General features: G+C 41.0%; 1 protein-coding gene across 1 annotated transcript; it reads right to left on the reverse strand.

Moving 5' to 3' along the window:
- Positions 1–1,505: 1,505 nt before the first annotated feature.
- CUNHXorf58 (chromosome unknown CXorf58 homolog) lies at positions 1,506–27,478 on the reverse strand. Its single transcript, XM_042670193.1, has 8 exons — positions 27,339–27,478; positions 24,951–25,041; positions 20,956–21,050; positions 19,443–19,554; positions 11,213–11,344; positions 6,799–7,028; positions 2,458–2,617; positions 1,506–1,685 (listed from the first exon to the last, which is right to left on the reverse strand). Exons 1-8 carry the CDS (start codon positions 27,476–27,478, stop codon positions 1,506–1,508), a joined length of 1,140 nt encoding a protein of 379 aa, XP_042526127.1.
- Between the last annotated feature and the right edge of the window lie 12 nt (positions 27,479–27,490).

The raw sequence follows: 27,490 nt of genomic DNA on the forward strand, positions 1-27,490 counted from the left end.
TGCCTTTCATGATGTGAATTCAGATATTTTTGCTAAGTATGGTCTGTTCAGATATTTGTTAAAATAAGAAAAAAAACTCATCATCTTTTTTGGGGGGAGGGGGGTCCGGTCGTGGGGCCTGAACTCTGGGCCTGGGCGCTGTCCCTCAGCTCTTCAGCTCAAGGCTAGTGCTCTACCACTTGAGCCACAGCGCCACTTCCGGCTTTTTTCTTTTTCTGCTTATGTGGTGCTGAGGAATCGAACCCAGGGCCTCATGCATGCAAGGCAAGTGCTCTACCACTAAGCCACCTTCCCAGCCCCCCCCTTTTTTTTTTTTTGCCAAGACTGGGGCTTGAACTCTGGGCCTGGGCACTGTCCCTAAGCTTTTTTTGCTCAAGGCAAGTGCTCTACCACTTGAGCCACAAATGCCACTTCCAGCCTTTTAGAGTAGTTTATTGGAGATAAGAATCTCATGGAGTTTCCTGCCCTGGCTGGCTTTGAGCTGTGATCCTCAGATCTCTGCTTCCTAAGAGCTAGGATTACATGCATGAGCCACTGGCTCATGGTATCTAGTTTGTAGATACCTAATAGAAGTTACTGATCACAATAAAGTCTTGTCAGTAAACAAAAAAGTGACACCTAACTGCACATTGATGGCTTATATCTATAATTCTAGTTACTCAGTAGACTAAAATCTGGAAGATTGAGGTTTGAGACCAGCCTAGCAGGAAAAGTTGTTAGACTCCATCTCCAAAATAACCAGCAAAAAGCAGGGCATGGCACAATTGGTAGAGCACCAGCTTAGCAAGCTTGAGATCCTGAGTTCAAATCCTAGTACTGCCCACCAAATATTTGCACCTCTGGTAATACAAAAGAGCTTACAAATATGTCATGGATTTGGTTAAAAGGATATTTTTATCTGTCCTTTATACACAAGTAAGCATTTTGGTAAACATTTTTTTTGGGGGGGTCTGGTCATGGGGCTTGAACTCTGGGCTTGGGCACTGTCCCTCAGCTCTTCAGCTCAAGGCTAGTGCTCTACCACTTGAGCCACAGCGCCACTTCCGGCTTTTTTCTTTTTGCTTATGTGGTGCTGACGAATCGAACTCAGGGCCTCAGGCATGCAAGGCAAGCACTCTACCACTGAGCCACCTTCCCAGCCCATGGTAAACATTTTTTGATTTTCTGTCAATTAGCTCTATACCATCCATCATAATTGTTAGATTAAATTAGGTAGCCAAAGAAGAGAACACCATGCGGTAATGAGATAGGATAGAGAACTTTATTCCGAACTGCTGCCCAGCTGTGCATTGTTGGAGACGCATGGCCAAAGAGGTGCAGAGCTGCTTAGCTTGGGGTTATCAAGGTAAGGGGTGGAGGAGAGGGTGTGGCTAGATGAGGGAAGGTGTGGCCACACTGGCAGGGAAAGGGGGGGGTAACTGCCTCCAGGTGTGCCAGTTACCTAGGTAGTGCAGGTATTGAGCGTAGACTTAGGAGCAGGGAGGTGCCATGGCCCCGGGCGGACCTTACAATAATGAACTCCGATGAACACTCAAGTCTTGATACCACTTAAATAACTTATTTTCTTCTTGTTCTGATTCGTCTGAAGTGGATCTTTCAACTTTCACAATATCAAAAGATGGCGTGGAGAAGACTGTCGTTCCTATTACTATTGGTTTTTCACTTGGTTTGACTGTTTTTTGCTCCTAGGTGGAATGATAAATAAAAGCAGAAAGTGCTTTATATTTGGCTTATATTACTATATATATGTATGTATCTATTTTGGCTAAGTATGGCCTGTTCAGATATTGGTTAAAATGTAAAAATTGAATAAAATTAATTAACTCATCATTTTTTTTTTTTTTTTGCCAGTCCTGGGCTTGAACTCTGGGCGGGGGCACTGTCCCTAAGCTTCTTTTCCTCAAGGCAAGGGTTCTACCACTTGAGTCACAGCTTACTTCTGGCTATTTTGTAGTTAATTGGAGAGAAGGGTCTCACTGACTTTCCTGCCTGGGCTGGCTTCAAACCTTGATCCTCCGATCTTAGCCTCCTGAGTAGGTAGAATTAGAGTTGTGAGCCATTGGTGCCTGACTTTTATGGTTATTTTTCAGATAGGGTCTTGTGTTTTTACCTAGCACTGGCCTTGGACCATGATCCTCCTACTTTGTGCCTCCTGTATAGACAGGATTACAGGTATAAGCCACCATACCTGGCTTGTTTGTTAACAGTTTGTCCTGGCTGGCCTCAAACTGAAATCCTCACAAGTAGGTAGCTGAGAAATTATAGTCATGTGCTAACACACCTGGTCCTTTAAGAATTTTTAAAAATATGTGTTAGAGTACTATCAAAGGTATATAGTATACCAAAGGTGTTTCGGCCTTGAACTTGTGGATTTGAAAAACCCTACTTACGAAAATAGAATTAGAGGCATTTAAACATATTGTCCAAAACAATGGCTTTAATGAAAGTGAAACTTACAGTCTTTGCATACATCTTTGCTTCCTTATCCTTTACATAACCTTTTTTCATTTTGTCAACTCTCATTTGAGCCAGTTTAGGATAACGAGTGGTTAGTTTCACATCAGCTGGCTGCTGATACGGACGATATAAACTACAGACTCTTGACAAGGATGAGCAGCTAGAAGACAGGAAGAAAGTACACACAACAAAGCGGACATGAAAGCAAGTTCCAAAGTGGATTAAATCAAATGCTCTCTAGCAAATATATCATACACCTCAATACATTGAACAACATTGCTTGTGAGCTTTTAGGTTAAAGTTCTCATTCCTGCTTGAGTTGGCATTGTTCTTTATCTGGCACTTGAGGCATATAGATGATAATGAAAAAGCTAAACCCTGGAATCAATTGAAAATAAGCTTTTCAGGAAAATACTGTGTAATGGCCATTATAATCTTATTTTTTAATATCATACACTAACATCAAAAATCTTTTATGCAAGGTACCGGTGGCTCATGCTTGTAACTCTAGCTACTCAAGAGGCTGAAATCTAAGGACTACGGTTCAAAGCCAACCTAGGTAGGAAAGTCTTTAAGACTCTTATCTCCAGTTAATCACCAAAAAGCTGGAAGATGAGCTGTGACTCAAGTGGTAGAGCACTAACTTTGAGCAAATAAGCTAAGAGACAGGGCTCAGGCCCTGAGTTCAAGCCCTAATACTGGTACACACACACACACACACACACACACACACACACACACACTTGGCTGTGTTCCCTTCTGTTTTGCTGCTCAGACTCCTTCTCACCAATGGATCCCAGATACTCAAACTCAAATCATTATCTAGAGGGTTTGCTTGTGGGAAATCCCAAATGAAAACTGCATTCAAAAATACCTTGATGATTTTTTTTTTTGTCAGTGGTGGTGCTTGAACTGTGGGCTTGGGCGCTGTCCCTGAGCTCTACAGCTCACGGCTAGCACTCTACCACTTGAGCCACTTCCGGTTTTCTGGTGGTTCATTGGAGATAAGAGCCTCATGGATTTTTCTGCCCGGGCTGGCTTTGAACCTGGAACCTCAAATCTCATTCTCCTGAATGGCTAGGATTACAGGCGTGATCCAATGGCACCTGGCTTATTTGGTTCTTTTATAAAATTAATTTTGTGAATTGTTATTAGAAAGGTGGGGCTGGGAAGGTGGCTCAGTGGTAGAGCGCTTGCCTTGCGTGCATGAGGCTCTGGGTTCGATTCCTCAGCACCACATAAGCAGAAAAAAAAAAGAAAGGTGATATACACAGGGGTTACAATTTTATAAGTCAGGTAAGGAGTACCTTTCTTTTTGGACTATGTCACCCCTTCTCTCGCTCTCTCCCAGTTTTCTTCTCCCATCCCTGCCCACAATTCATATAGTTCATTTTCAACATAACGTCTAGGGAGTAGCACTGCTGCGTTGGTTCACCCCATGTCCCTCCATTTCTCTGCCCCCTTTTCCCCCAAAGACAGGTAACGAACTAACAAGACAAAAAAAATCCCTTGTTTCCATGTCCTGGAGTTCATTTTGATAAATAATATTTTATATGATCAGAGGCACACCCTTGTGTTCTTCCCCTAAGAATTTCCTCCTTTGGTCTCACTGTGTGTGACTGTCTAGCTTATTTGGTTCTTACATGACTCATTCTGGGACAATCAGTAACATGAATCCAAATAGCTGGAAACCCAGGGCTATAAATGGTGGCAAAGACAGTTATATCATTTATTTGACCTTGGTGATAAAAGGATTAAGTTCTATATTAGATGATTATATGTTTGAGTTAGAAAAAAATCTGTTTTACAATTACAGACTGAGCCCTAAACCAGGCCATCTGTCTGGCAAACGTATATCATAAAATAACTGAGTTAAATTATGTTATTGGGTCAGTACTTCTTATCTCTGTTCTTCAAGAACTCTAGCATATTTGCTTGACAGCGGGTCATCAGTATCTTCTTCATGGTCTAAAGGAGTCTTTTTCATTTTAAATATGCATACGAGAATAATTACCAAGTACTTTTCTCTTTCATCATTGCTTGTTCTTAAGAAAGCCAGCTTCATTTGTAAATAAAATGGGCTATGAGAGTCGTACTAATGGAAAGGAACAGGAATGGAATTGGCAGTCACAGTCTGCCTGGGTTATTCCAGATCGAAACATATCTATTTTGCTGCAACCTACACCTTCAAAACGTGCATCGGTTCACATGCTATAAAGAAGGGAATTGTCCCTTTAATTTATAAGCAATTTATCCTAGGCCAGGGGAGCCAGAACAGCAAGAATGTAATTAGACTTCAGCAGAAAAGCAAAAGGCCCTTGGCTCTGTGCTGCATAGGCAGTGGGAGCCCTTTAAGTTATATTTATGAAAATAAATATTAACATCCGCACCCAGGGCTCTTACTAACCACACCCCATCCACCCTTACCACCTCCCCCACCCCGGTACCGGATGGCGCTTGCTTTCTGCAGGTTGCACTGCCTCTCACATCCACTTAAAAGTAGTTGAATAATAGGGAGGTAGGGAGAAGAAGGAAAGAGAGATCAATAGCGAGGGTCAATCTGACTAGGGTAGAATATACACGTGTGTGATATGCCACAGTGAAAAGCCTTTGTACAGTTACTATTCACTCACAATTGAATAGCAGCAATATAACACAGGATCTATGAGAGGGCTGGGTACCACTAGGGGTGGGGAGGGGAAGGAAAGCAAATATGGCTGAAGTGCTTTATACTCATGCATGAAATGGCACAATGACATGTGTTGAAATTGTTTTAAGAAGTGGGAAGGGAATTAAAAGGAGAGTGATAGAGGGGTAAGTTTGATCAGGGTGGGCATGTATGAAATAGCACAATGAAACTCCTTTGTACAGTTAACATATGTCATAAGGAACGCAAATGTGTTTTCTTTCTTGCTATTGTGTCTAACGTATTTATAAGATGATTTCTGTGTTGCTTTGTATGTCCCTCCCCCACGGTATAACCCCTGCTTTCACTGTATATGATGTTGGTATAATTTGTGGAGGGGAAGGGAAAAAACAAATCGTTTAAATAGAGATACAGGTGGACCCACTGCAACAATGAGATGTACAAGTCGTTATGTCAAAAATGAACTTTACAACTTTGGTGTGGGGGGGGCAGGAGGATTGGGTGGGGGTGCGGGGGGAGGATGGGAAGGGATGGGAAGGGGAAACAAAGGAGGAGGCTACAATGCTTGATAAGAAATGTACTCATTACCTTGCCCAGGTAATTGTAACCCCTCTGTACGGTATTTTCACAATAAAAAAAACAATTAACATATGCCAATCAAAGTGTAAACAGAAAAGAAAAATGAGCCAATAACTGATTGAACTCATAACATTTATAAATCACAAATTTATAAAATCTATACATTACAAATATGCAAAATTTGAAAATGTGATTTCTTTCTCTTCCCTCTACAACTCCTTCCTTTTGTCCCTTCCTTTCTTTCTTTTGTGCCAGTACTGATTTCTTTCTCCTCTCTCCCTCCTTACCTCCCTGCCTTCGTTCATCCCTTCCTCTCTTTTATGCCCGTACTCAGGACTTGGGCACTGTCCCTGAGCCTTTTAGCTAGAGGCAAGCCCTCTACCACTTGAGCCACAGCTCTACTTATAAATGTTTGCTGCTTAATTGGAAATAAGAGTCCGCCCAGGCTAACTTTGAACTGGGGTTCTTAGATCTCAGCCCTTCTGAATGGCTAAGGTTTCAGGTATAAGTTATGAAAATGTTGTGATTTCTAGATAGAAAACAACCCAAGGCTCTATGTCTATGTGCACTCTGTCTACTATCTGTTCTACCTAAAGATTTTCCCTCAATCCCTGAACAGTTTTTCTATTTGCTGTCAGCCTCCAGCCATCCTGAATTGCTCATTTGGTAGCACAAGTTATCTCCCTGGGTACTGACTGACCTTTTTTTAAGGGCTCTGTTTGTGAGATTGCATACTTTTTTTTTTTTTTTTTTTTGGTCAGTTGTGGGACTGAATTCTGGGCCTGGGCGCTGTCCCTGAGCTCTTCGGCTCAAGGCTAGCGCTCTACCACTTAAGCCACAGCGCCACTGCCAGTTTTCTGGTGATTAGTTGGAGATAAGAGTCTCACAGACTTTCCTGCCCAGGCTGGCTTTGAACCTCCATCCTCAGATCTCAGCCTTCTGAGTAGTTAGGATTACAGGCGTGAGCCACCGGTGCCCAGCCGAGATTGCATACATTTTAAGCAATCTGCCTCAACTGTCTTTTCCCACATAGGCCTTATTGTTATCACTAGTGAGTGCTTCGGAAGAATGTGAGCACTTTGAAAAATGTAACACCAAGGACAGTTTTCTTTTACCTCATACCAGAAACCACCTGCATCTGCTGCTGACGCATCTCTTCTGTCTGTGGTTTCTGTAACAGATACTTCATTTTTTTCTGTAAACGCTCTGAGATGACACCAGTCTCCACATAATTAAGTATGTCATACATCATCATTGCCTTGGGAATGTTTTGAAGGGTTAATCTTCGCCAGTAGTTATTCCTGCCACCAGATGAGGCAGGGATTTCATCAAGAAGACTATTATACTGCATAGGAAAAAAACAATTTGGGGATTATTGGTTTGTGTACTTTATAATGGTTTCATACACAATTCCCAAGGTTCCATTTAAAGATATTCCTTTGTCTTTTCTCTGAACTCTATGGACAGTTCTATAATTCCTACCAACTAAATATCTCAGTTATGTCTATAACTTAGATCTCGACAGGAATGCAGGATTCAGGTCACCTAGTTTATGCATGTAGGAATATGTTCATTCAATGTATAAACATATTATAGCCCATAAACTGGGCACTGATGGTCCATGCCTGTAATTCTAGTTACTAGCAAAAAAAAAAAAAGTACTTCACATGAAAGAAACTCTAATGCATTTTGTAACACTTAGGGATATGACAATTCATCAAGGAATAGGGGGAGAAATGCTTGTTCCCCACTATAACTTACAGAAGAAAAACAAGAACGCAAGCATTCTTCAAGTTTCTTTCCATATCTATAAGCTGATTTTTCCCCCCACAACCTTTTGTTTCTGGTTATGGGTTAAACTCAGGGCCTCACTCATGCTGGGCAAGGACTCTACCACTAAACCTCAGTCCCAGTTCATCCCCCCCACCCCCCCAGCCACCAGCTTCACTGAGATTCATATAGCATTCAATTCACCCAACATGGATGGCTTTAGTATATTTAGTGTGCTAAATGTGTTGAGATTTCTTTCATTTGCTTATGTACTAATAACGCAGTAGAAGGTTTAATGTTTATTTTTAATTTAGTCTAAATATATATTTTGAGGCAGGGTCTCACTATATAGCCAAGGCTGACTTGAAATTCCCTACAAATCCTGGTCTGGCCTTGAGCTCACAATCCTCTGACTTTGGCCTCTTGAGTGCTGGGATTACAGGCATGCACTACCAAATCCAGTTATCTTTATTTTATTTTTTTGGGGTCCGGTTGTAGGGCCTGAACTCTGGGCCTGGGCACTGTCCCTCAGCTCTTCAGATCAAGGCTAGCACTCTACCACTTGAGCCACAGAGCCACTTCCAGCTTTTTTCTTTTTGCTTATGTGGTGCTGAGGAATTGAACCCAGGGCCTCATGCATACAAGGTAAGCGCTGTACCACTGAGCCATCTTCCCAGCCCCTCAAATCCAGTTATCTTTAATGAGTTGACAAAAATGTTTACAAGTCATGACACAATTACAATTTTCCCCCGCTGAGTATGTGTGCTTTGATTGATTTCAGTTTGCATGGTCACTGTTATAGTCCCACAGTGCTGTACAAAGTGAGAATGCCAGCCAGGTACTGGTGGCATTCTCATACCTATAATCCTAGCTACTCAGGAGGCTGAGCTCTGAGGATCGAAGTTTAAAGCTAGCCTGGCCAGGAAAATCCATGAGACTCTTATCTCCAATTAACCACCAAAAAGCTGGAAGTGGAGCTGTGGCTCAAGTAGTAAAGCACTAGCCTTGAGCAAAAGAGCACAGGGGCGGTGCCTAAGCCCTGAGTTCAAGCCCCAGACCAGCACCAAACCAAACCAAACCAAACCAAACCAAAACTGAGAATGCTTGTGTAGTTTATTTCTCAGCAGTGCCAGAGTAAAATGAGTCAACATCTCAGACCATCAACAACCTGCTTTGCCATTTGTTCACTGTGGGATCATGGGCAAGATTTTGGACATTGTTAAACTTCATTTTTTTTTCTCATTTGTATAAAGGTTCACATGATTTACAACCTCAAAGATTAATGGAGATAAACTGTGTGTTAAGAGTTAAAAGCAATTTCATCCATGGGCTCCAGAAATACCCATAATCATCTTATCTCTCTTTTCCAACATGTCTATTTGGAGACATCAATTCTTGACATATTCACAATCTGCAAGTATGTGACCCCTGTCCTTAGCAAATTGGCCTCCTTAGCACTATTTGTTTCCAGGTCCAATTTCCTAATCCCATAGGTTAAGTCTCTCTAAAAAAGAAAGAAAAGAAAAAGAAAACACACTTGAGTCTCTAAAGCACTGCATTAATTTTGTGGGTGTATAATGAAACAAGTGAGTTAAAGCTAAGGGCACATATGCCATTATGATAGGCCAGAATTTGGGGATCCCTTGTTTCTTTAGAACTTTCCAAATGAGAGTAATGACATCACCTGCCTCTTATGAGAATAAAAGATGTTAGTGTTACAGAAACATTTGTGATTACTACTACTGCTACCACCACCACCACCACCACCACCACCACCACCACCACCACCACACCGCTACTATTCCGTTTAAGTGTCCTGATTCAGCACTGTTATCCATCCAGTAATGCAAACCAACAACCTAGGAGCTACAAAAGTCATCTTCCTTTAGTTTCCTTCTTAGTCTGTCACTCAGGCTCATTGCTTTTACTTTATTTATCTTTTGTATCTTCAGACTCACAGCCATAGATCATGCAACCACCAATTCTCCTAAATTCAAACAGGGGGAAGACTTGTTGATTTCATCCATTCTCTATACTGAAGTGAAAGGGACTTCTTTATTCTTTAGATTTAACCTTCCAACCTTCCTTTCCTTCCTTCTTTCCTTCTTTTCTTTCTTTCTTTCTTTTTCTCTCTCTCTTTTCTTTCTCTTTTTTCTCTTTCATTCTCTCTCTCTTTCTATTTCAATGCTGGTACTGGGTCTTGAACCAAGGATCTTGAGCTCCCACTTGTTTTTTTCTCTCATAACTGGTACTTTACCACTTCAGCCACACCTTCAGGCCAGAATTTTTTGGCTGGGTAACTGGAGATGGAGTCAAGGGAACAATTCTGTCTGGGCTGGCTTTGAACTACAATTCTCAGATCTCAGCCTCCTGTGTGGCTAGGATTCTAGGAGGGAGCCATCAGTGCCCAGCTTGATTATCTTATTTCTTCAAACACTTCACTACTCTTTGGCTCTCATATATCTCTTCTAGTAAATGTTTCTATCAGCTTTAAAAAAATTTTTCACTCGTTTCTCATTGAATGCAGAAAGAAGAAAATGTATCCTTGATTACAGCCCCAAAGCCCTTCGTGATCGCCTATCAGCCCTGTGGTAATCCGGTGTACTCTCAAGCCACAGTGACTTGCTGTCAGGCCCTGCTGCCATCTGCTCACCCTCAGACTGATATGCATAATCAATCATGCCCGGCAACCATTTCCCACTTTTCCCTTGCTCCTAGAGTCTTGACTCTTTTTTTTTTTGGCAGGTATGGAATAACAATACACTCAGGGAAGGAGAGCTCCAGCACATAAATCATGAATGTACTAAATCAATCATGGAAGAGATGCCATTTCTCTTTATCAGTGATTGGTGTAGAGGAGCCTATGATTCAGTTCTAAATAATGTGACCTGAATAGAAATTTGTTGGAGGCTTCTGGGAACTTTTATCTTTCTTGAGCTAGACAGCAAGATGCAGCTGGGCACCACTGGCTCACGCCAGTAGAATCCTAGCTACTCAGGAGACTGAGAACCTGAAGATGGTGGCTCAAAGCCAGCAGCCAATCAGGGCAGGAACATTCATGAGCTCCTCTTTCTTCCAATTAACCACCAAAAGCTAGAAGTGGAGTTATGGCTCAAGTGATGGTGTCAGCCTTGAGTGAAAAAAGCTAAGGGAGAGTGCCCAGGCCCTGAGTTCAAGCCATAGTACCTGCACAAAAACAGACCAGAACAAAAGATGAAAAACAAAACGAACAAAAGATAAAGAGCAAGATGCTAGAAGTTCCTGTCTTCTTGTCTTTGAATGGAGTTGAAGATGTGATGGTCATCTTGTAGCCATGTGAGAAAAACCAATAAACCTACATAGAAGCTGACTCAGAACACTGTTATCTTAAGCTACCGAATTAGCTAGCCCAGAAACCACCTATTCAGGTAATTCTTTCCTATTTGTTCAAGCCTAATGCAGTTGGACATATTCTGTTACACCAGAAAGCTTTGAAACAATAAGAAAACTTCCTTACTATGTCAAATCCTTATTATTTTAATCCCACGCAGATTTTTACTTTTATTTTTTATTTTTCCTAGGCTCTGTTACTGAGCTTCTTTACTCAAGGTTAGCACTCTACCACTTTGAGGACTGGCAAAAGAGAGACAGACAGACAGACAGAGACAGAAAGAGAGAGACAGAGAGACAGAGAGAGAGATGTGTGATTTTTTTCTTGGAGGATCAAGTCAGGAAGATTTTTGTCCTTTGTTTCTAAGTATGCAACTTGAAATTACTTACTTGCACATAATCTTTCTGGGTGACAATATCCTTTTGATCAGTTACTTTAAACTTCTGGTAATAACGTTCATCTTCCATAATCTGCTGATAAAATTTCTTTTTCCCCATCATATTGTAAGCACTGCACATTCCCTATAAGGAAAATAGGAACACATATTTTACAATGGTGGTATATTTCACTCTTTTGGAAGTATTAGGGTTTGAACTCAGGGCCTCATGTTTTCAAGGTAGGCATTCTATTACTTGAACCATGCTCTCAGCCCTATATTATTTTTTTTCAGGCACTGTCTTATCTTTTTTGCTCAGGCTGGTCTTGGACTGCAGGTCTCCTAGTTAAACTACCTGTGCAGAAGTGAATCACCACATCTGACTTTTTTGTGGAGCCTTGCTACTTTTTTCCCTAGCTGGCCTTAAACTATAATCCTCCTGATTCCTACCTCCCCAAGTAGCTGAAATTACAAATATAAGCCAGTGCATCCAGTTGAAGATAGTAGTATAATACTTTTTCTGATCAGATGTAAAGCACACACTCGATATATCCTGAGCCATTCGTCCAGCCTTTTGTCCTTAAGTTAAATCTATCTATCTTGTATGTATGTATGTATGTATGTATCTATTTTTATTGTGCCAATTCTGGGGATTGAACTCAAGGCCTGGACACTATCTCTGAGCTTTTGTGCTCAAGACTAGCACTCTATCACTTGAACCACAGCTCTACTTCTGGCTTTTTGGTAGTTAATTAGAGAGAAGAGTTTCATGGATTTTTCTTTTTCTTTCTTTTTTTTTTTGGGTCCAGTCGTAGGGCCTGAACTCTGGGCCTGGGCTCTGTCCCTCAGCTCTTCAGCTCAAGGCTAGCGCTCTACCACTTGAGCCTCAGTGCCACTTCTGGCTTTTTACTTTTTGTTTATGTGGTGCTGAGGAATCGAACCCAGGGCCTCATGCATGCAAGGCAAGCGCTCTACCACTGAGCCACCTTCCCAGCCCCTTTCATGGATTTTTCTACTTGGGCTGGCTTTAAACCATGATCCTCAGATCTCAGCCTTTTCAGTATCTAGGATTAAAAGCATGAGCCACCAAAACTTGACTGCTTATTTTTTTTAGCCATACTGAGGTTTGAACTAGAGCTTAGTGTTTTGCTAAGCACGCATTCTACCATTTGAACCAGCCCTCCAGCTCCTCCTTTGAAAATAACCCTTGTGTTGGTTACTTTCAAGCTCAAGTCTTGATGTATGCTTGGGGCAGCCTAAGCTTTGATCTTACCAGCTCATTCTCAGGTCTGAGGATGACAGCTATGCCAGGGCAACTAGCTATTGTGTTTCCCCTGTGGCTGGTATAACAGGTATGTACCACCATACCTAGCCATTGATGGAAATGGAGTGTTACAACTTCTATGTCCTGGTTAGCCTCAACCTATGATCTTTCATCACCCCCTAAGTCTCTAAGATGGCAGGCTTGAGCCACTATGGCCAGCAAATTATTTTTCAAATAGGGTTTCACATATATGCCTGGCCTAGCCAGGCCCAGCCTTCTATTTATGATTCCCACATAGCTGAGATAACAGATGTGCACCACCACATTGAGCTATTTATTGGTTGAGATGGGGTAGGGCGAGTCTCATAAACTTTGTGCCTGTCTTGTTTCAAACTGCAATACTCCTGACCTCAGGATCTTGAGGAGCCAGGATATAGGAGTGAATCACCACATATGGCATAGAGATTTTTATTTATTTTTGTGCAGGTCCCGGGACTTGAACTCGGTGCCTGGCCACTGTCCCTGAACTTTTGTGCTCAAGGCTAGCATTCTACCACTTGAGCCACAGCTCCACTTCTGGCTTTTTAGTGGTTAGCGTGTGTTGGAGGCTTTCCTGCCCTAACTGGCTTTGAACCATGATCCTCAGATCTCAGCCTCTTCAGAAGCTAGGATTACAAGTGTGAGCCACCAGCGTCCTGGCACAGGTGTTTTTAACCTACTTACTATTTGTTTCTATAGCTTTAGTTGCACAATTTTAAAATGCAGCTAGAGAATTAGAGTTCACAATCCTCAACAGATCAGTTTTGCTTTTAAAATCAATTTCTCTCCCTTTAAAACGTTCTTTCCCTTTAAAAGATGAAAAAAAAAACCCTATAACCTCATTTGTACTGTCGATGCAAGGAAAACTGATCTGGTGAGTAAGCAGGTTGCCCTAGGAGCTGCAGTAATACATAATACTAGGACTGACTCTTTTCTGTGTTAGTACATTGTTCTCAAATGGAAACATGTACGTTTCAAGTTGCTTAGGCCTCCCTCCCCTTCAGACTTCATTCTCAACCAAAGAGAAGCAGATAAAAGATTTTTTTCTTTTCTTCTCAAATGTCAACAGTTTCTATTCAAGGAAAGCATCTGGGAGATCAGAGACCAAAGAATGACAGAAAATAAGGAGGCTCAAATGCTGTCTCGATCTATTAGCACCCAGTCTTAGTTTCCCTATCCTTGTGCTGAGAACTGAACATAAGAGAGGGGGAGATTAAGTATTCCCCACATTTATAAGCACACGCTGACTCTTCTAACACATTTATGTTATCTGTTTGTGCTTCTGTCCACAAAGAGTCTGCTTATGTAGAAGGAGGCTGAAATTCAAGAAGAAAATACAAATATCTTTTGGTTCCAATTTCTCTTTCCCCTTGCATCTCAGAATGTGTTATTTGTGAAAGTATGGTGCTTCTGATAGGGAGGAAGTAAAAGAGTGCTTCAAAGATCAAAACCCAGAATTTATGTTCCTTTTACTTAGCACACATCACAATAGTTAGCCTGCACATATTTTCTACTCCAATTTTCACTTTTGTTATCTGGAATCTTCCTGATTATTTATTTTTTTGTGGGGTGGGGGAGAGCGTGGTAAGTGCTGGAGTTTGAACCCAGGACATGTCATTTGCTAAACTTGCTTGGCTTGTATTCTACCACTTGAGTTCCATCCCTAGTGTGACTTTTTGTTTTGTTTTGTTCTGGTCCTGGGGCTTGCTTAAACTCAAGGCCTGGGCACTGTTCCTGAGCTTCATTTTGCTCAAGGCTACTGCTTTACTACTTCAGCTATAGCTCTACTTCTGTTTTTTTTTCTTTTTCTTTTTTTTTTTTTATTACTTTGGTGGATATAAGAGTCTCACGGGCTTTTCTGCTGGGGTTGGCTTTGAACTGCAATCCTCAGATCTCAGGCTCTTGGGTAGCTAGGATTACAGGTGTGAGCCATTGACACTTTAGTTTGACTTTTTGATAGTTAATTGGAGATGGTGTCTCCTATTCTCAGACTTTTCTGCCTGAGGTGGCTTTAGACCATGATCCTCTAGGTCTCAGCTTCCTGAATAGCTATGATTGTAGACATGACCACCAGCAGCTCTTCCTGATTTCATTTTTTTCTTTCTAAATTCCAAAGCTGAGAAAACATGTATGGAAAATAAAAAGAAGGTATGCCAGTGCAATAATCCTAATGTGCTAAATTGAAGGGATAGAAACAGTTTACTGAAAATATGAGAGGGAACCTTCCTATACGTAGATCATTTTTGCCTTCCAATTCATTCGTTTCTTTATATAATAAACATCATAAGGAAATATAATATTGGCAAATCTCTCCATTATGCTTTCTTACAATTGATTTCCTGTGGGTTGCAATTAACCAGCCCTATAGTGACACTGAAGGTAAAACACAGTTCTTTGTACCCTGGACAGATAAGAAGACGTACTTTAAGACTTTCTTTAGGTGTAACTACATTTTATTTAGCTGAGATTACTTAGAAAAGATCATTATAGTGTGTTACTCCTACTGTCTTCCTCAGCAAACCAACACCCCGTACCAAGACCCAGTTTTCTTGTTTGTATATCACCTTAACTGTGATGGCCCGTTCCAGTCCCTTGGCTCAAGAAAACCATGCCCATTTTGAGAGGGTATTGGAAAAAAGTTTTCTGTCAATGCCAAGATGTCCTTTGTCAAAAATCTGCTGTGTATCCTGAGGTTCAGGAAAATAGAAACCAATGAGCAAGAAGAGCTGGGCCTTGGGAGAATAGAATGGGTGAAATCTAAGTGGGAATTCCAGGATACTAGTCAACATGAGTAGGATTCAAGAAGTCGGTTCTGTTCTTAAGGGGATTCTTGTCCATGCTGGCCTAGGCCTAAAGCAAGGAAGACTCTGTTTGGGAAAAAAAGCAAGGCAAAAGGGGCCTGATGGTGTGGTTCAAGTGTACAGTGCCTGCTTAGCAAGTTTAAGAGCTTGAGTTCAAACTCCAGTACCACAAAAATAAAAAAGAACAAAGAAAGTTTAAAAAATCTATGTGTGGATTATCGCCACAGATGCAGAAAAGGCCTTTGATAAAATTCAACATTCATTCATGCTAAAAGCTCTGGAGAAAATAGGAATAGAAGGAACATTTCTAAAAACAATAAAAGCCATTTATGACAGACCAATAGCCAATATTATACTTAATGGGGAAAAGCTACAACCAATCCTCCTAAAAACAGGAACAAGGCAAGGATGTCCACTGTCTCCACTCCTCTTCAACATAGTCCTAGAACCCTTAGCCAGGGCAATAAGGCAAGAAAAAGACATTAAAGGGATCCGCATAGGGAAAGAAGAAGTGAAACTATCCCTTTTTGCAGACGACATGATACTATACCTCCACGATCCCAAAAACTCCATCCCCAAACTTTTAGAAATCATAAGTCACTTCGGCAAAATAGCAGGATACAAAATAAACCCACAAAAATCAGTTGCCTTCCTATACACTGATAACGCACAGGAAGAGAGGGAAATAAAGGGAGCAACCCCATTCACAATAACCTCCCAAAAAATAAAATATTTAGGAATTAACCTAACCAAAGATGTAAAAGAACTATTTAATGAGAACTATAAAAAGTTAAAGAAAGAAATTGCAGAAGACACTAGGAAATGGAAAGACCTCCCATGCTCCTGGATAGGCCGACTTAATATAGTAAAGATGGTGATACTTCCAAAACTAATATACAAATTCAATGCAATTCCTATTAAAATCCCAATGACGTACATCACTGAAATACAGAAAACAGTCCAAAAATTTATATGGAACAACAAAAGACCTAGAATAGCCAAAACAATTCTAGGGGATAAAGACAATATGGGAGGGCTATCCATGCCGAACTTCAAACTCTACTACAGAGCTATAATCACAAAGACAGCATGGTACTGGCACAAAAACAGACCCGAAGACCAATGGAACAGAATAGAAGATCCAGATATAAATCCACAGGCCTACAGCCAGCTGATATTCGACAAAGGAGCCAAAGACATACAATGGAAGAAACACAGCCTCTTCAACCGCTGGTGCTGGGAAAACTGGGCAGCCACATGCAGAAAACTAAAAGTGGACCCCAGCCTATCACCATGCACCAACATCAACTCAAAATGGATTAAAGACCTTAACATTAAACCTGAATCTCTGAAACTACTGCAGGACAGAGTAGGAGAGACACTTGAACTAATAGGCACAGGAAGGAACTTCCTGAACAGAGTCCCAGGGTCACAACAAGTTGGAGAGAGACTCGACAAATGGGACTACCTTAAAATAAAAAGCTTCTGCACAGCTAAATCTATCGCAACTAAGCTAGAAAGACAACCAACTAATTGGGAAAAAATATTTACCAGCAATATATCAGACAAGGGGTTAACATCCTGTATATACAGGGAACTCAAGAAACTAATCCCTCCCAAACCTAACAAACCAATTACTAAATGGGCAAGGGAACTAAAGAGGGACTTCTCAAATGAAGAAATAAAAATGGCAAAGAAACACATGAGGAAATGTTCATCATCCCTGGTGGTGAAGGAAATGCAAATAAAGACAACCCTGAGATACCACCTTACCCCAGTCAGAATGTCCCACATCCACAAATCAGCCAACGACAAATGCTGGAGGGGATGTGGAGAAAGAGGAACCCTATTACACTGCTGGTGGGAATGTACACTTATACAACCACTTTGGAAAGCAGTCTGGAGGGTCCTTAGAAAGCTAAAGATTGACCTCCCTTACGACCCAGTCATACCACTTCTAGGCATCTACCCTGAACAACAGGAACCAATATACAAGGACACGTGCACCTCCATGTTTATTGCAGCACTGTTCGCAATAGCTAGGATATGGAAACAACCTAGGTGCCCCACCACAGATGAATGGATCCAAAAATTGTGGTATCTATACACAATGGAATATTATGCAGCCATTAGAAATGACAAAATAATGGCATTTGCAGGGAAATGGATGGAGCTAGAAGGAATCATGTTGAGCGAGGTAAGCCAAGAACGAAGAGACAAACGGTACATGGTCTCCCTCATAAGTGGATGCTAAATCCAAAAGGTTAGGTGATACGACAAAACAGGACTTAAGAAACAAAGAACTCCCGCTCATCTGGTTGAACCACTACTAAATATCCTCATGCTGCTGATCACAAATATGGTATATAACATGTGAACACTGTTATATATTACAGACTGTGGTAGACAATTTGCTCCAGGGAAGTTAGAATGAACTTGTGACTTTGAAATTATGTAATCATTTAATCACAATCAAAAAAAAAAAAAAGAACCTCGGGGAAGGGAGGGAGGGAGGGGATGGTAGGGGGAAAACAATGGAGGGGGTAACAATGTTCAAGAGGAAGTGTACTCATAACCTCACTCATGTAACTGTAACCCTCTGTATAGTAGCTTTACAATAAAAAAAAAAAATCTATGTGTGGATATATATATTTTTTTGTCGGTCATAGGGCTTGAACTCTGGGCTTGGGCGCTGTCCCTGAGCTCTTCAGCTCAAGGTGAGCACTCTACTGCTTGAGCCACAGTGCCACTTCCAGTTTTCTAGTGGTTTATTAGAGATAAGAGTCTCACGGACTTTCCTGCCCGGGTTAGCTTTGAACCGCAATCCTCAGATCTCAGCCTCCTGAGTAGCTAGGATTACAGGTATGAGCCACTGGCGCCCAGTTTATGTGTGGATATTTTTATGGGAAAAGTGAGGATATACAGCAAACCATTACTAATGATTAATCCAAAAGAGTGATATATCATGACCTATTTTCTTTGTAAATCTCTGGGCTAGTTCCATCATTTTCCAACAGTTCTTTCAGAATTTAAAGAAAAAAAGCCTGTTTCCTGGCCAGGGAACAAAAAAACCCCAACAAAATAAAAAATTTAATGAAGTTATAACACAATATTCTAATGAGTTCAAATGTCCACACAGTGATTTCCTGCCTCTAAGATTCTCAATTTCTCAAGCCTGGACACAGGAGAGGTTGGGCTGGAATTACCCAGGAGAATTTTAGTTCCTGGAAATGCTCCATTATACAACCTCAGGAAAGAAACAACTGATATTTTATAGGGACAACTGTTAGTTTATTCCATAAATGAATGTGGCATGAATTTATCCTTCAAATGTAAGCTAAATTTATACTATCCCATCAATCCACATAATGAAGAACTATTAATGTTTTTGAAGCAGTACATTGCATTATGAAAACATGCAGCTCATTTGATACATGTCCAAACCAGAGTTGATTGCTTGAGAACATGGAGCAAAGTAGCCCCTTTCCTTTTCTAATACTCTTCAGGGTCGAAATACTGCTATGTTGAATGGGACCAGATACTGCCAGGCCGTACAATCTTCAGCACTGAACACAGGTCACAACTCATGATTTCACATTGGCCAAACATTTTGTGTAAAATATATCCAGAAGAGGCTTTTTTTTTTTTTTTTGCATTACAAGGATTCAACCTAGGACCATAAACATGGTAGGCAAGTGCTCTACCACTGAGCTACAACTCCAGACATGGAAAAAACTAACCTTTGCTGTATGGGTTAGTAAATAGGAGAATTTCTACCTTTTAAACTCAATTACAGTTAGGTTAAAGATTAAAGGAATTAAACTTCTGCTAGAACTCCTTGCTACTAAAAGTATGGTTTGACTGGGTGCCAGTGTGTCATGCCTATAATCCTAGCTACTCGGGAGGCTGAGATCTGAGGATTGTGCTTAGAAGCCAGCCCCATGAGAAAAAAGTATCCCTGTGAGACTCTTATCTCCAATGAACCACTCAAAAACCAGAAGTGGCGCTGTGGCTCAAGTGGCAGAGAAGTAGTCTTGAGCTGAAGAGCTGAGGGACAGCGCCCAGGCCCAGAGTTCAAGCCCCACAACCAACAAAAAAAGAAGTTGAATTAACATAAAATGTACTTCATGGAATATCACCTCATTCGACGCCATTAATACGTTTTTCCCGCTGAAATACTTGCATTTACAGCTATCAGTCTGAAGAAAAATTTTAAACACTATGTAGGGTGGAAAATGTTCACCATTAAATCTGAAATAAAGACAAAAATGAGTTATATGCCATCAGTTTGGGGGTTTCATTATTTCTTCCCCTTGGACTTAAGGTAGTTCATACCATTTCTCAAATATAGAGCCAAAGCTATATGCCAAGAGTATGTAAAAATACAGTGATGAGCCAGTTTCTGGTGGTTCACACTTGTAATCCTAGCTACTCAGGAAGCTAAGAGCTGAGGATCCTGGTTCAAAGCCAGCCTGAGCAGACAAATCTGAGACACTCTTATCCCCAATTAACCAGCCAAAAGTCAAAAGTGGAGCTGTAACTCAAGTGGCATAGTATCAGCATTCAGCAAAAAGGCTAAGAGAGAGTGAGAAGCCCTAAGTTCAAGTTCCAATACTAGTACAAAAATCATAAGTAAAAATGCAGAGTGAAGCCAGGCCTGTGGTGGCTCACACCTGTAATCCTAACTACTCAGTAGGATGAGATCTGAGGATTACGATTGAAAGTCAGCCTTGGCAGGAAAGTTCATGAGATTCTCATCTACAACTAACTACCCAAAAGCCAGAAGCAGAGCTGTGGCTCAAGTGGTAGAGTACTAGCCTTAAACAAAGAAAGCTCAGGGGCATTGCTCAAGACTGAGTTCAAGCCTGGAACCAGAAAAAAAAAACCCACAGGATGAAAAGACCTACACGTTGGTGTGCTCACAACTATCCTCATACCTATGTCAGACCAGAAACAGAGTGGGAGATGAGACTTACTCTCATGGCAACTTTATTTCTTTGTTATTTTTGATGTGGTACTGGGTTTTAAACTCAGTACCTCATACTTACTAGGCAGGCACTCTACCACTTAAGCCATGTTGTCAGTCCCATCTTCCTTTATTGCTTCTGCTTTAGCTTTTTGGATAGAGTATCATACTTTCTTTTTTTTTTTTTTTTGTCCGGTTGTGGGGCCTGAACTCTGGGCCTGAGCACTGTCCCTCAGCTCTTCAGCTCAAGGCTAGTGCCCTACCACTTAAGCCACAGCACCACTTCCGGCTTTTTTCTTTTTGCTTATGTGGTGCTGAGGAATCGAACCCAGGGCCTCAGGCATGCAAGGCAAGCGCTCTACCACTGAGCCAACTTCCCAGCCCATCATACTTTCTTTTGCTAACTCCCCACCTCCTCTGGGCTGGGGAGGCTGTCATGAAACTGCCAACCTCCCAACCTCCGCTTCTCAAGTAGCTGGGCTTGCAAGTGTGAACCATGCCCATTCTCTCATGGCAACTTTTGGCCAGTGTCATGCCTTAGATTCTTCACATAACTGATGTAAATAAAGACAACACATTTACTTTATAATTATATCCTGAGAAGTTGTGAGGACTTAAAATAATTTCTAAGACTTCTTATTCACTATGTGCTCCTTGGAATAAATAAATCAGCATAGATATATTACCTGAATCTGACTTTATACTTCATGCTAGGATCTTTGACAAGTTGGGCCTCTAAAGGACTCACTTTCTTCAGTATTTCATATGATGCAAAATATTCCTGAAATAGATGATAGAGCTATAAATAGAAAATAAATACTGTCCTGACCAATTTGCTGACATAACAGAGGATGAGTGTCAAAGTGTTCAGAATACTGTCCTGGGCTTGGAATTCTGAAGAGGTAGTTTCCTTTGTTTGTTTTTTTGGGTCCGGTTGTGGGACCTGAACTCTGGGCCTGAGCTCAAGGCTAGTGCTCTACCACTTGAGCCACAGTGCCACTTCCGGCTTTTTTCTTATGTGGTGCTGAGGAATCGAACCTAGGGCCTCGGGTATGCAAGGCAAGCGCTCTACCACTGAGCCAACTTCCCAGCCCTGAAGAGGTAGTTTCCTATCTTGGCTCTTCCATTTATCATCAGTGCAGGCTTGAATCAGTCGATTAATTTTTTGGGTCCTCAAATTTGAGTATCTGTCCACAGGCATTTTTATCTCCCTAGGACAACACTTTACAATTTACTGTAATTACTTACAAACTTGCCCGTGTCTCTACTATAGACTTTAAGCATCATGAAAGCAGGGATAGTTTCTTTCTTCTTTCACTATAGTTCTAATGTCTAGTACAGTGCTTGAAATATACTAGATGCACAACAATCATTTGAGGTTGACTGAATCACTCTAACATGAGGATGGCTACTGTAAGCTACTTGATTTTTCTTTCTGTTTATGTGGTGCTGAGCAATCAAACCCAGGGCCTCATGCATGCAAGGCAAGTACTCTACCACTGAGCCACATTCCCAGCCCTACTAGACTTTTTTTTTGGGTGCTGGTCCAGGGGCTTGAACTTGGGGCCTGGGTACTATGCCTGAGAGTTTGTGCTCAACTTTAGCACTCCACCACTTGAGCTATAGCTTCACTTCTGGCTTTTTGGTGGTCAATTGGCGATGAGAGTCTCATGGACTGTGATGGCTTTGAACCATGACCCTCAAATCTCAGCCTCCTAAGTAACTAGGATTACAGGTGTGAGCCACTGGTGCCCAGCGAGTTACTAGATTTTTAGCACCCTTTAACATTCATAATCTTATTTAATTATAACAACAGTAATAGTATTAGAATACTATTACCCTTTTTACAAAGGAGAAGGTTGAGGCAGGGTGTTTTTTGTAATTTACACATCAGAATGAAGGTAGTAAAAGGGAAACTTAGATATTAGACTCTTGAATGCCCACTCAATGATAGTCAACCTTATGCTCATGATAATCACATAAGATGTGTAATAAAAGGCTCTTTATGACTGGGATTGTGGCTTAGTGGTAGAGTGCTTGCCTAGCATACATGAAGCCCTGGGTTTGATTCCTAAGAAAAAAGTCAGAAGTGGTGCTGTGGCTCTAATGATAGAGTGCTAGCCTTGGGCAAAAGAAGCTCAAGGACAATGCCCAGGCCCTGAGTTCAAGGGCCAGGATGGGTAAGAAAAAGACTTTTATAAGAGCTACCAGTGCCCAATAAAAATTATTTTACTGTGGCTATCATACTAATGTGGTTACTGGAATTCTGAATTATTTTACTAGGGGAATATATAGTATTATATAAGGAAGGCTTCATATTATGCTGGGATTGCTAGAGTTGTTTTTGAGGGAAGGTATCATATACATTAAAAAAAAACCTGTGGGGCTGGGATGTAGCTCAGTGGCAAAGCGCTTGCCTAGCAAGTGCAACGTCCTGGGTTCCATCCCCAGTACCAAAAAAGAAAAGACAAAAAAACCCAAAAAACCTGTGGAGGGGCTGGGAAGGTGGCTCAGTGGTAGAGTGCTTGCCTTGCATGCTCAAGGCCCTGGGTTCGATTCCTCAGCACCACATAAGCAGAAAGAAAAAAGCCGGAAGTGGCGCTGTGGCTCAAGTGGTAGAGCGCTAGCCTTGAGCTGAAGAGCTGAGGGACAGCACCCAGGCCCAGAGTTCAGGCCCCACGACCGGACAAAAAAAAAAACCAAAAAACAAAAAAAACCTGTGGACATGAAATCCAGAAAGCTCCTTTCTTTTTAAAAATATTTCTTTTTGTTAAGTACCTGTACAAAGGGATTTCAATTCTACAGGTGAGGTTGACTACAATGCATCTTGATTAATGTCACCTTTTTCATAATTCTCCCTACCTTTCCCTATCCCATACCTACCTTCAAGTTGTTTAGTTCAAGTTTTACATAATGTACATTGAATATAATGTCCCATTTGCTCACCCTTCTTCCTTAAATCCATGTGGACACCCTTAATGATCCCTTTTGAAGAACATGTTCCAGCTTCCTGGTATTGGTGTTGTTAAATGTTAGTTGTTCAAAGGAATTACACTGTTAGACTCCTCCCCTAAGTATAAATCCTTTACATGATTTGTTATTTACTCAACTGGGATTATATTCTTTATACTGTTCTGACATCTTTTTCACTAACAACCTATCTTGGTTATCTTTCTATTGCAGAGTCACATTAATTCTGTGAGGTTTAACACTGCCAAACTTCCTTGCCGTAACACTAAAGTTAAAATGAAATTGTATATATTATAGAATACATTCACAGAAATGGGATTGTTGGCAGAAAGCAAGAGCATTTTTATTTTATTTTTTGTGATTTTTATTTATTTTTGCCAGTTCTGGGGCTTGAACTCAGGACCTGGACACTATCCCTGAGCTTCTTTTGCTCAAGGCTAGCACTCTACACTTCCGGCCTTTTCTATTTATGTGGTACTGAGGAATCAAACCCAGGGCTTCCTGCATGCTAGGCAAGCACTCTACCACTAAGCCACATTCCCAGCCCACTTATTTTAATATACTGTCCTTTTTTCATATTAGCATCAATTAGTTGTACAAGGCAGTTTTGTTTTGACATACCCATATATGCATAAAAGTACTTTTAATCAGAGGGTTTTTGTTTATGTTTCTAGTGCAGAGGACTGAACCCAGAGCCTCATACATACTTAGCATACAATGCTACCAGTTAGTTACTCCCCCAGCCCCTAATTTAGAGGTTTTTATTGTTGGAAGATCACCGTCTCACATCTTCAAGTAAGTAATCAAATTAAAAAACTGAGAAACTAGTCAGTACTGATGGCTCAAGCCTATAATCCTAGCTACTCAGGAGACTGAGATCTGAGGATCACCAAAGCCAGTCCATGCAGAAAAGTCCCTGTGAGAGTCTTATTTCCAGTTCACTCCAAAAATAAAGAACAAAGAAACAACACTGGAAGTGGAACTGTGCCTCAACATGGTATAGCATTAGCCTTGAGCAAAAGAGCTCATGGACAGCAACCAGGCCCTGAGTTCAAGTCCTATGACCAACAAAAAAATACACACACACACACAAACGCAGACACAGATACACAGACACAGACACACAGACACAGACACACACAGACACACAGACACAAACACACACACACACACACACACACACACACACACACACACACACACACACACCAAAAGTAAGAAACTGTCAGGTGACAGTGGTTCACGTCTGTAACCCAAACTATTCAGGAGGCTGAGATCTGAGCCAGCCCAGGCAGGAATGTTCATGACACTTACCTCCAATTAACCATCCAAAAGCTGGAAGCAGAGCTATGGCTCAAGTGGTAGAGTGCTAGCTTTGAGCAAAAAAGGCTCAGAGAGAGCACTCAGGCCCTGAGTTCACACCCTAGAACCAGCACAATAAAAAATAATATATACATTTCAGAAAAAGAAGCAACAATCATTCATATTAAAAATAAATTCAAAAATATGCATTTAGACTTAACAAAAGAAGCAATTCCAGAACCTTACACATCATTATGTCTAAATAGCAGAGACAAAGATAGCTTGCTATTCTATCTTTAATGAACAGACCCTTCAGCTTGATAAGCAATTAAATCTGCCAGAGATTAAAGATAATAAAAATATAATTAAAAATAAGTCTGCCAGAGAAAATAAAAAGAAAAATACATACCGCTGCACAGATTGTATGTTTTAGAAGTCGAAATAATGATTTGTCCAAATAAGTGAGCCAATTTCTCTGTATTATTTGAGCTGAAAGTTTTCTAATAATTATGAGAAGAAAAAGTTAGTTAATATTACATACTTATCATTTTTCTAAAATCTTGGAGAACTTTCAATTTCTGCATCCTTCTCTTGTACTTCCCCATCTCCCATGCTCAGACTGACTTAATGAGGAACACTTGGATATGCTAGTTGGAATAGGTCATTTGCAGAATCTAGTCAGAATGAGATACAAAATACTTAGGACTATTTCCCTTGTATTAAAATTTTCTGGCTAAAACTTTATCAAAAAGCATATATATAATGAATGTATCATTAATAGGCAAAATTATTTATGCCTTAAGATGATTTCATTGCAGTTAGTACTTAACACTATCCAGCCTGCTGTTGGTGCCTCATGCCTGTATTCCTAGCTACTCAGGGGTTTGAGTCCAGCCCAGGCAGGAAAGTCTGTGAGATTTTCATCTACAAAACTACAAAAAAAAGTCAGAAGTAGCGCTGTGGCTCAAGTGGTAGAGCACTAGCCTTGAGCAAAAGAAGCTTAGGGTCAGTGCCCAGTCCCTGAATCCTAGCTGAGGACAGGCACAAAACAAATAACAACAACAAACATCCCCCCAAAGTCAGTGTCTGTCTAGTTCAAATGTAATGAAATACTAGGTGCAATAACCAAAGTTATAAGAGGCCTAGTTTTCTATTGCAAACTGATAAGCATGATGTAGAAGGTAAAACTTCCTTCCTTGGCTGGGTGCCAGTGGCTCACACCTGTAATTCTAGCTACTCAGGAGGCTGAGATCTGAGGACTGCGGTTTGAAGCCAGTCATGTAGGAAAGTCCATAAGCCTCTTATTTCCAATTAACCAAAGAAAAGCTAGAAGTAGAGCTATGGGTCAAGTGCTAGTCTTGAGCACAAAAGCTCAAGAGACAGTGCCCAGGCCCAGAGTTCAAGCCCAGGACTGGAAAAAGAAACATAAGGCTCATCTTGGTCAGGTCATAGAATTATTCCACTTTGGCTGGGTGCCAGTCTCTAATCCTAATATTCAGGAGGCTGAAAGCCACAGGCTCAAAGTGGCTCAAAGTGCTATCCTTGAGCAAAAAAAGCCACTCAAAAGTGCAAAGCCCTGAGCTGAAGCGCCAGTACCAGCATGCAAGGAATAGATAATAATAAAACTGTTCCACACATTGTAGCAGGATCAAATATGTGTGTGTTAGTGTGCTTTGTAAATTATAAAATAGTAAAATTCGAATAGCTATTCAACTTGAAGGTTTTTTTTTTGTGACATTGTGAATTGAACTAGGCTTTTGTGCTTTTAAGTTGGCAATCTGCCACTTGACCACATGCCTCCAGCCCCATTTTATCTCATGTGTGTGTGTGTGTGTGTGTGTGTGTGTGTGTGTGTGTGTTGGCATTATGACTTGAATGCTGAGCTCTTGCATGACTTGGTTGCTCTACCATGTGAGCTGGCTTTTTTTTTCTTTTTGGTTAGTTGGATATCGAGTCTCACTGACTTTCTGACCATGTTAACTTCAAACTGCATGTACTCCTCCAAATCTCAGCTTCCTGAGTAGCTAGGATTACAGACGTGAGCTACTGATATCCAGCTTTGTCTTCTTGGTTACTTTGAGGTGGGGGGAATTGCTTTCTGCCCAGGCTGGTCTAGGCTGTGATCCTCCTACTTGTGTTTTCCTGTGTTGTGTGCAGCTACACCCAACCACTAGTTGAAATGTGTGTATGTGTGTGTGTGTGTGTGTGTGTGTGTGTGTGTGTGTGAGCACACACATGTGTCCTAAGGCTTGAACTCAGGGCCTGGGTGCTGTCCTTGAGTTTTCTTTTGTTCAAAGCTAGTGCTCTACTACTTGAACTATAAGTCTACTTCCAACCTTTTTGGTAGTTACTTGTAGATAAAAGTCCCAAAACAAAGGAGGAGGCTACAATGCTTGATAAGAAATGTACTCATTATCTTGCCCATGTAATTGTAACCCCTCTATACAGTATTTTCACACACAAAAAAAAGTCCCAAAGGCTTTCCTGCTCAGGCTGGGTTTGAACTGCAATCCTCTGATCTGTCTCCTGAGTAGCTAGGATTACAGGTGTGAACCACCAGTGCCTAGTTAAATCTCACTAACTTTTATGCCTGGGCTGGCATCAAATAGAGATCCTATTTTGTCTCTCAAGTAGCTAACAGGCTTAAACCATCACACTCAGCTGAAGGTCATTTTAAAGCACAAACATCTTTCTAAACTTACCCAACAACACATTTTTGAAATTATCTGGGTAGATTTGGGTAAGTTTGGAAATTGTCCAGTTGTAGAAATGACAAAAGGCTAAAATGGGTACTTACTCTTGTTTTGCCTTTGCCTTTTCTAGTTTTGCTGTTTGTTGTTCCTGGCTTTCAGCTTCTGACTTCTGAACAGGAGTACGTGATTCTCTTGAGATTTTCACTTTCGGAGCAGGAGTATGTGATGCTCTTGAACTTTTCATTTTCCCTATAAT

Source organism: Dipodomys spectabilis, unplaced genomic scaffold (assembly GCF_019054845.1).
Source record: "Dipodomys spectabilis isolate Male_0828 unplaced genomic scaffold, ASM1905484v1 ptg000526l, whole genome shotgun sequence".
In the NCBI taxonomy this organism is placed as follows: Eukaryota; Metazoa; Chordata; class Mammalia; order Rodentia; family Heteromyidae; genus Dipodomys; species Dipodomys spectabilis.